Consider the following 9,884-nt stretch of genomic DNA (forward strand, 5'->3'; position numbering starts at 1 on the left):
CGGATTGGTGATGCATCTAGCCCATGATTGTCAACCTGGTAGTCCTGTGAGAGTGTCCATTCACTAAAGAAAGCCTGCTCTCGATCGAAGGAGTATATTGGTCTCTCGGCCCACACACACAAAGGAGTGCTTCCATGAAGTTGGACGCGCTGGCACTGGCACTTCCCTTGCCACTTGGCAGAGTGTTGAAGGGTGGCTTCTCGTGCTCACTTGGGGCTAGAGCTGCTTCACTGTTGTTTAACCTGAGGTACAGCTCATACCACCGGATGTCCGGACGTGACGGAGAAAAAGCTCCCCTTGTTTCATGCCTGCATCGGACAAAAAACTTTCGTCCCCTTCCATACAACTCGACGCAATTTTGCGACTTGTTTTGACTGATTAGCAGCAAGTTCTAGACAAGGCCAGTGGAGACCGAGACCCTGTTTGGATTAGATGTATGTTTCGTCTGCTCCGGTATTTAGTTCACGCGGCAGCTAAATCTGAAGAAAATATGGGACAGGGATGAGCCACCCGCAAAAACCAACGGGAACCTGCCGTCCGGCTACTGATTACCATGCGATTCAGGAAGTTTCCTCAAACCTGTGTACAGCTCACTGGAGGATGCATCAGAGATGAACAACGCACGTAATATATCCTGACAAGATGGACAACAACGTTGAAGTTTCTGCTGAACTTTTCTGGCTTCTTGTCATTACACCCGTAAAAAAAAAACTTTTGCAGACTTGTTTTCTGATTCTCCTGTTCTCTCTGCCATCGAGGGCAACCCAAACCCAACTACTCCCACTGCCTTCAAAGCAGCCCGATCTGGCCGGCAGTGAAAAGAGCTGGAAAAACACCGAGAGAGTGAGAAAAACTACAAGGGAGAGGCAACCGGCGGCGATCGCCGGCCTCTCACCTAAAACTGGACGACCCAACGGCCATCAGCGCCCACCACGTCACGCATGGCTACGCGGCGCCGTTCGATCGTCCTTGTACGTGCACGGTACACCATGCACAACCAGACCCAGACCCGTATGTACAACAGGGACCAAAGCTCACGCAAGAGATTTCACTCGAGAGCTTCTTCCGGGATGATCTGAAGATGCGGCCGCCACACCGTCGCGCGGACGCTCCGGCTGCGCTTGCACCTGGCCTTGCCTTCCGACAGCACCTCCGCCAGGTAGCTGTCGCCGGCGCCGCGGTCTTTCGTCACCTTATTGGCGCCGGCGCCGGCACTGCTCGGCACGCTCGTCGGCTTCAACGTGGACGATGACCGCACCTTCTTCTGTTGTGGCTGCGACGACGGCTTCCTCTTCTTCTCCGGCACTGACGAGGTCGGCACCAGGAAGTAGAAGCACCCCCGCTCCAGCTCCGAATCGGCGTCGACAATGAGGATCCGCCGCGCGCCGCCCTGGGAGCACGGCCGGCTCACCACGTGGCTGGGGTGCGCCGCCATGACCTCGCCGGCGGTGACCGGGCGGGAGTACTCCTCGATGTGGCCATTGAGGTGAACGATGCGGATCAAGTCGAAGGAGCCGCACGGGAGGACGCAGGCCAGGCAGCACCGCAGGCTGTTGCCCATGCTCTGTGTGGCTTCTTGCCGACCGGCTAACCGTTGCTTGATTAGCAATGGAAAAACTCTCCCTGCTGGCTGGTCTTGCGCGTTACTTTGGCTCTTGGGCATGTCTGTGTGCCACTGCCTTTATATAGGGGAGAGGTTCTAGTTGTTGCACAAGTGGAAGTGTTCTATTGTGCAGGAAAAAAATGTAACAAAGTAGCAAATTTATTTCCCAAAAAATAGTACTGTATTAACTCCTCTAAAAATAGTTGCATATCAATTCCCCTAAAGATTTTTCTTTTGAGCATCAGTACAGACACAAGCGCTCATATACACGCACATACACTCACCCCTATGAACGCACACACGCACATCCTACCCCTATTAGCACCTCCGAGAGACTGAACCGACATATCATCATGAGATTTACAAAGTCACCGTATGCGCCTCGTCATCGACGGGATCGTCTCCTCCCACTGAAAGCACATCGCCGAAAATCCTAAAATAAATCCAGAAACAATGCGAGCATCAGGATTTGGAATCTGATGGGTTGGGGATACCACTGCCCCTAAATATTAGTACTACTCCCTCCTATCCAAATTAGTTGACGCAGCTTTAGTGCAACTTTATAATACAAAAGTTATACTACTGTATTAGTTCTCTAAAACTAGTACTGTATTAATTCCTCTAAAAATAGTTGCATATTAATTCTCCTAAAAATTAGTATTACTCCTTGCGATCCAAATTAGTTGACGCAGCTTTAGTATAATTTATACTAAAGTTGTACTGTATTAATTCTCTAAAAAATAGCACTGTATTAATTCCTCTAAAAATAGTTGCATATCAGTTCCACTAAAAAATAGTACTACTCCTTCCGGTCCAAATTAACTGACACAACTTTAGTACAATAAAGTTGTACTATTAAAGATGCGTCAATTAATTTGGATCAAAAGGAGTAACATTTTTGTAAGAGTGCATAATTTGTGCCTGGGAACAGCCTCTACTCCCTCGGTTCAAAATATGGAGTAGCGTATTAGGTTTCGTTGGGCCAAGCCTTTTCTGGACAATTACACTACTATGATGTAACTTTCGTGATAACAAATCATAACCACAAATGAGTACTTTAAAATACAAATGATATCAACTTTATGTCACATATTTTTGCAAAAAGAGAACTTTATATCATATATATGATGTTTTTATTAACATAGTATTTGTTGGTCAAATGCTTGTCCTAGTGAACTCTAATACACTAGGTAATTTGGAATGGAGGGAGTATACACATAAACTGTAGATCCATTATCATAGGTGTGTGGTTATTTTTAAACTCCCGCTACAGCCTAGGGGCGTATATATACCCTAGAATATTTCTACTAAGACTTCAGTATGGTTAATATATAGTTCCCTTTTCCAGAAACTATAAACGAAAATACTTCAATGTATCACTTTGGTTGTAACCTTTTGCATGTGATATGCCTAAAAATAGTCAAGAGGGACATAATATAAAATTATCTTGCAAGACAATACAATAATATTATTCTTACATGCTCAATTTATGCTTTTACACGTAGGACAAGGTTTGATGGGTGCAGCAAAATATGCGCTATATTGAGGAGTATACACTATATTACTTTGGGTATTGGACATACATTGCTGAAGGAAAACAAGCACCAACATATTTTGGACAATTTCAAGACTCTCCTACGTTAGTACTCCCTCTATTTCTGTATACAAGATCACTTTGTTTCTCATGTCAAATTTTGACTTCTAATTTTGATCAACAAAATATGGACTATATGTCATAAAGAAAATATATCATCGGAAAGTTCTTTGAAATGCGCATCCAATGCCATACCTTTTGTGGCATATAACTCACTTTTTGGTTGTAAAATTAATGATTAAATTTAGAAAGTGGTCTTGTATATAGAAATGGAGGGAGTACTAGACTTAATTATGTGGCTGATAATATTACATCTAGGTTGGTAAGAAACTATTTATTTTTAACACAGTACAGACGCAAGCGCTCATATATATGTGCATACACTCACCCCTATGAACGCACATACGCACACCCTACCCTTATGAGCACCTTCGAGAGACTGAGCCGAAATATCATCTTGATGGTAAATGCGAGCACCAGGAGTTGAACCCTGGTAGGTTGAGGATACCACTATCCAACCACAGGTTGGTTTGCGGTAATAAACTTGTAATGCCCTAATTTCTAGGGTCAAGAATGGACTTTGCACTTTTTGCAAATAAGGAAGTAATAATGATGCCATTAACATCAATGGGATGAAAGTAAACATATAAAAGCACTAACATATGGCTTTTTATCTCCTGTTTCAAGCTTCATGGCATCGAGTAACTTTCTTTTTCCTCACCAAGATTGATTAAGTATTGGTCTCAAAACTTAGCTGAATACGGTAAAACATGAACTAATAACTGTTTGAAGATACACACAAAAAAAAAGTAAAGTTATAACTAGACTAAAAAATCTTGTTTGCCTCTTTGGAGGTAATTAACTTGGAGTTCCTTGAATAACTTGTTTTGTTTCTTTCATGATAAGATGGACATATTTTTGGATGCAGGCTCAAACTTCATCCAACAATATGATCTAGATTTTTGAAGAGAAAATTAATGTGCAACATACAACTGTTAAGCATGGTGTAAAAAAGGACCTTATATATTGCAACGTGGCGTCCTGTAATTTTTACGATTTGGAGGCCCTCTCCCTAGTTAGCAGTAAATAACTAGCGTTTGGTTATATGAATTGGCTAGTTATTATCGAGTGATCCGAGAGAAGTGGCATGTTGCATGCCCTTCCGAAATGATTAGCGGGTATGTGATCGAAGTGTACGTTGTTCATGAATCCGTATAAAGAGAGCTCTTGTGCCCATGGCCATGGATCGGAGTATGTGCGTGTACATAGAGATCTTATAATCTGTGTGAAAAGGAGAGCTTAGTAGCTTCAAACCCCAACCTTATCATCAGATTAATTTTTCTGGGTTCCGGGGATTACTTTTTTACTCCCTTTGACTTGAACTCTACTCTCTCAAGGCATTCATTCTTTGAACTTGGATGCTAAAAGAACTGCGTTCTTTTTAATAAATAATATCGTGGTGCCTCCAAGTTGCCCTAAATTGTGGGGTTTACATTGCTTGTTTTTCGTTTATTTCCCAATATAATACTGCATCTCTCACTAATACACTTTCTTTGGCAAGCTGTTTTAAGTTCTCGATGAGTTTTGTAGTACCAGACTGCACGCAAAATTGGACATGCTTTCAGTTCGGGGAGGCTTTTGTTGGCAATGCCTTGTTTGCCAAAAGAAAAGGAAAAAAGACAAGACCTGGACAGGGAGTACGTACAGGACAGTGTTGACTGAATGTTCATGCACGAAACGTACGTAGAAGACATTCACATTGTCTCCTGTCTTTACTTAAACTCACAAGAAGAAGATTTTTCTTCGAAGAAGGAATACCTCCGGCCTCTGCATCTCTTGATGCACACAACCACTCATAAGAAGGTATTTGCACTTTGCCGGTTTATCACAATCATCGCTACAAAAATTATGGCTTCTTTTTTTTTGGAAAGAAGGATAACCATGCGCCACTGCATCAAAAGATGCACACGGACATATATATCATTCAAGAAACAAATTGCTGCATCAAACGATGGCGTCTTCTTGGCACAAGGTAAGGCTAAGCAACCGAGACCTCATCACAAACACCTCCTCGAGGTAGCTAACCGCTCGCGCATTAGCACAGGGCCAGGGAAGAAGGATCGCCACCGTAAGATGTCGATCGGGCGGTCTGCATGCCGGGGACATGCTCGTGACAGCCCTCCATCCTTTGGGGCTTTCTTTCTTTCCATAAGTGCGATTATAGAATACCTAATCGCCGGTGTGAAAGTTGCGTGTACTTTGCCACTGTTGGCCGACTGGCAATTGCATTGCTTGCCACTAGGTGACGATGCCATGTATATGTACTAGTATTAGAAGAGCAATGATGTGAAAAATGTGGTAGACATGTTCTGAAAAAAAAAGTGCTAGACATGCATGTTGATCTTTTAAAAGTTGTGCAGGTTTGGTCCAGCTTTTGTGAATGGGTCGAACTTTTATGCTAGTTTGTGCAGTGGTGAAGTTGTACGTCTTGGTTTGCTTTCCCCTAATCAGATCGGATTGTTCAATGATTAGGTGGTACGTACAGTGCGTAGGTCCGTGCATTGCCGGTTTAGGTGTGATTAAAGGGAGCACACTTGATGAACAGGACGAACTAATTAAATTAAATTTCTGGTAAGGGTCTCCCCACTGTATGCTGCTCCTGCCTTCTTTTCTTTTCTTTTTTTCTTTTAGACAGCATGCAATAAATCTATTTACCATTTAATCAACTTTTTGCTATTACTACATTTTTGTAAAGTTGCAAATTAGAGAGGCCCAGATTTTTTTCCACATGTATTTTTATGGGGAAGGATCCTATTTTACGGATTCACTAAAAATACATAAGATTAAAGATAATAAAACAAAATCGAACTATAAAAATCCTAATAAAACCAAATTTAAGACATGCCAAAGATAATGTGAAGTCTTCTGGCAAAAATAAATAATTTAATGTCCGTTTCGCCACAATACAGTTACATAAGAAAAATGAGAGCATAGAAAGCAAAATGGGAGGACTACCGACCAACACAAACTCGACATTGGCATATCACCGCCACCACCGTCGTCAAGTCGGACTGAAGCACTGGACGATAATCCATCAGATCAAAACTCGTCATCCATGGGACCAAAACATCATACACTTGTAGATCTCAGTTACAACGATCACATCATTTCTCCTATGGAGATTCTATTATAATCTATGTTGTCTTCACCTTCCAAACATTATCACTGAGTACACATAAAACCTAACAATAGAAGCAACTTAATCTAATTTCTAAGGGTTGATCCATCAATACCAGAAAGAAAAGGTCAACATAGCTCCCCTGCCAAAAAAAGGCTCTCCCTGGTTAGGAGAACCTTGAACATGCTTTGTTGTTGCTGCTCAATCCCTTCTTGTGCTAACAAGCGATGTCGGAATTCACTATTGGACGCTCGTTGTGTCAAACTGTCGCTGAATCGCACAGGGGATCTGACTAGCGAGCGAGTCTGGGCCGGCCCTGTAGCGTCTACCAGGTTCCGGTTTTGGGAACCTTCTAGAGCGTTCCCAGTCGGTTCTTACTGGTTTTGGGAACCATCTAGAAGGTTCTTGAACCGGTTTTTTATTTTCCTTTATTTTTCTTTTTTACTCTTTTTGTTTTTTCTTTTTTCCTTTTCTGGTTCTTTTTCTTTTCTTTTCGTTACTTTTTTGTTTTCTTTCAGTTTTCCTTTTCAAGTTAATTTCTCTTTTCAACAAATTTTTTTTCTTTGGTTTTTTATTACCTTTTCTTTTATTCTATTTTTATCAAACTTTTTTCAAAATATTTAAGTGTTTGTTCATGTTTCCAAAAAATGTTCGGTTTTCAAAAAAATGTTCTCAAAATTAAAAAATTGTTCCAAACTTTTGAAATTCAGAAACTGTACCAGATTTAAATTTTGTGTCCACGTATTCAAAAAAATTCATGGTTCCAAATTTATTTGGGATTTTTCAAAAATTTTCTCCCTTTCAAAATTTGTTCTCAAAATTCAACAAATGTTCATGCTTTAAAGAATTGTTCGTTGTTCGAAATATGTTCTCTGTTTCTAAATTTGTTCTCAAGATTCAAAAAAGGTTATTGCTTGCTTTTTTTCCACAAATTCCAAAACATTATTGTTGTAAAATAATGTTCAGTTTTTGAAAAACTGTTCTCAAAATTGTTCTCATCACAAAACAAAGTTCAAAACTTTTTAAATTCAGGAAATGTACCGGATTTCAATTTTTTGTTCACCTATTCAAAACAAATTTACCCTTACAAATTTGTTCGGGGTTTTTCAAAATTGTTCTCCATTTCAAAATTTGTTCACAAAATTCAAAAAATATTTTGAGCTTCAAATAATTGTTCGTGATGATGTTATGTACCTAGGGTAGGGTCATGGACCTATCTAGGATACCATACCCAAGGACATCCTTAGACGAAGCTACCTTCCAGTCGACCAAGAGGGACTCCACTCGACCGGCTAGAAGACACTCGACGAACCTAAAGACACTCGACCATGAAGACTCACTCGACCATCAGGAGTTCAGGATCTACTCTGTATCCAAACGGTCTGTAATTAAGTAGTCTTAATGGTCATGATGACACTTTATGTAGGGCGTTACCAGTAATGCCCGGCCTTAATGTACTTTAACCCTCTGCTACGTGGGTTGGCTGGGGTCCTGGCGTCCTCTATATAAGCCACCCCCCTCCACTGGTAGAAGGGTTCGCACCCCTGTAACTCATATACACATAAACCAGTCGACCGCCTCCGGGCTCCGAGACGTAGGGCTATTACTTCCTCAGAGAAGGGCCTGAACTCGTAAAAACACTCGTGTGTACAACTACTCCATAGCTAGGATCTTGCCTCTCCATACCTACCCCCCATTCTACTGTCAGACTTAGAACCACGACAGTTGGCGCCCACCGTGGGGCAGGTGTCTTAGCGAATTTTTGGAGAAGTTGCGATTTGTCCGATTGCCTTCATCATGGTTTTTGGCGGAGCTCTGGTCGAGGGCCGCGAGATCCGTCTCGGTGCGCTCGCTTTCATCGCCGATGACTCCGCTTGGCTCCAGGAGGCACCACTCGACATCGAAGCGCTCCCCGTCCGCGGGGCGACGCACTTTCGGGCGTGTGTCCGCGGCGTCCTGCTGCGGCAGCCGTCGACCCCATACCGGTCGACTACTGTGCCGTCCTCCCTCCCCGTCTCCCGCCAGCGCAAGCGCTCCAGTCGGTCGAGGCTCCAGCGATGGGTGAGACACGCAGTGGCTCGCCAATCGGCCACCACCCAAGTCGCGGCAATTGAGCCCGACGAATCTCTCTATGGCCTGTTCGACCTGTCGACTAGATCCGTAGAGACTGCATCCGAATACGATAGCAGTGATCCAGCGGCGGATGTCCTGATGGTCAACGGGCCTCGTAGCCCTCCTGGTTTCCCCCGCAATGACGGGATGGACGACGGAGGCGACCCCGCTCAGGCCCACGAAGAGTATCAGCCCGAGCCACTCACTTCCCAGCAGAGGGAAGAACTTCACCGCCGGAACATGGATGCCCTGCATACTCCCATTGCAGGAGAAACTCCTGAAGCTCGTGCCCTAGAAGAGGCACGTTTGGCCAACTTGGCTGAACGCACTCGACTGGAGAACCTCCAGCGAGCACTTGACGAGCGTGCGCGTCGGTGAGTACCCGACTCCCGCCGACGTCAGATCTTTCCGCAACCGACTCAGGTATATCGAACCCCGATTCAAAATTTGGCAGTTGCAGCCCGTATAGCGGAATCAATTCAGCCCTCTCAGTCCGAGGCTGGAAGAGGCTTGATGCAGATCAGAGATCTGCTCCAGGCGGCAGGAGATCAGAATTCGGTTGTATCGTAGTCGCGCAACAGGATTCACAGTCGATTCGTCACTGCGAATACTGTTCAGTCGGCTCACAGTCCAAGGTCGCCTCCGAGGCGCGTGGGACGTGAAGGCCAGCGGGACCACTATGATGATCGATTTGATCGTGATGACAGGCGTCGAGTGCCCACTCCTCCCCCGAGAAGTGGGTCTAACGCCCATCGGCAGCAAGATGACAGACGCCAGCTAAGTGTTGGACGGAGACCTCCAGTCGACCCAGAGAACCAGGCTTTGACACGAGATCCATCATCGTGCAAGGTTTGGTCGACCGGAACAGAGCTCATAGAGGTGGCCATGACAGAGATGTGCCCACAAGCAGCCGAGTCCACGTTTCAGGTCCAGAATGCTTTAGCAGAGCCATCAGAGCCGCAGTGATACCCCCCAACTTTAGGTTAGCGACTCAAGTGAGTAAGTTCACCGGAGAGTCTAAGCCTGAAACTTGGCTTGAAGACTGCCGGGTGGCTGTTCAGATTGGTGGTGGTAATGATGAGGTGGCCATGAAGCATTTGCCACTTATGCTAGAGGGTTCAGCCAGGGCATGGTTGAATCAGTTAGCTCCTAGCAGCATTTACACTTGGGAAGATCTTTCCCGAGTGTTCGTCAGGACGTTCGAGGGAACTTGCAAGCGACCAGCCGGATTGACAGAGCTGCAAGTTTGCGTACAAAAGTCAAGTGAAACTCTGAGAGATTACATCCAGAGATGGATCACTTTGCATCATACTGTAGAGAATGTGTCAGACCATCAAGCGGTCTGCGCCTTCAAGGATGGTGTCAAGAACAGAGAGTTGAGCCTGAAGTTTGGTCGA

At 44.3% G+C, this 9,884-nt stretch overlaps 1 protein-coding gene across 1 annotated transcript; it reads right to left on the reverse strand.

Moving 5' to 3' along the window:
* Positions 1-685: 685 nt before the first annotated feature.
* LOC123094903 (uncharacterized) lies at positions 686-1,631 on the reverse strand. Its single transcript, XM_044516773.1, has one exon. The coding sequence runs from the start codon at positions 1,559-1,561 to the stop codon at positions 1,049-1,051; it is 513 nt and encodes a 170-aa protein (XP_044372708.1). The 5' UTR covers positions 1,562-1,631; the 3' UTR covers positions 686-1,048.
* Between the last annotated feature and the right edge of the window lie 8,253 nt (positions 1,632-9,884).

This window comes from Triticum aestivum, chromosome 4B (assembly GCF_018294505.1).
Source record: "Triticum aestivum cultivar Chinese Spring chromosome 4B, IWGSC CS RefSeq v2.1, whole genome shotgun sequence".
Taxonomy (NCBI): domain Eukaryota; kingdom Viridiplantae; phylum Streptophyta; class Magnoliopsida; order Poales; family Poaceae; genus Triticum; species Triticum aestivum.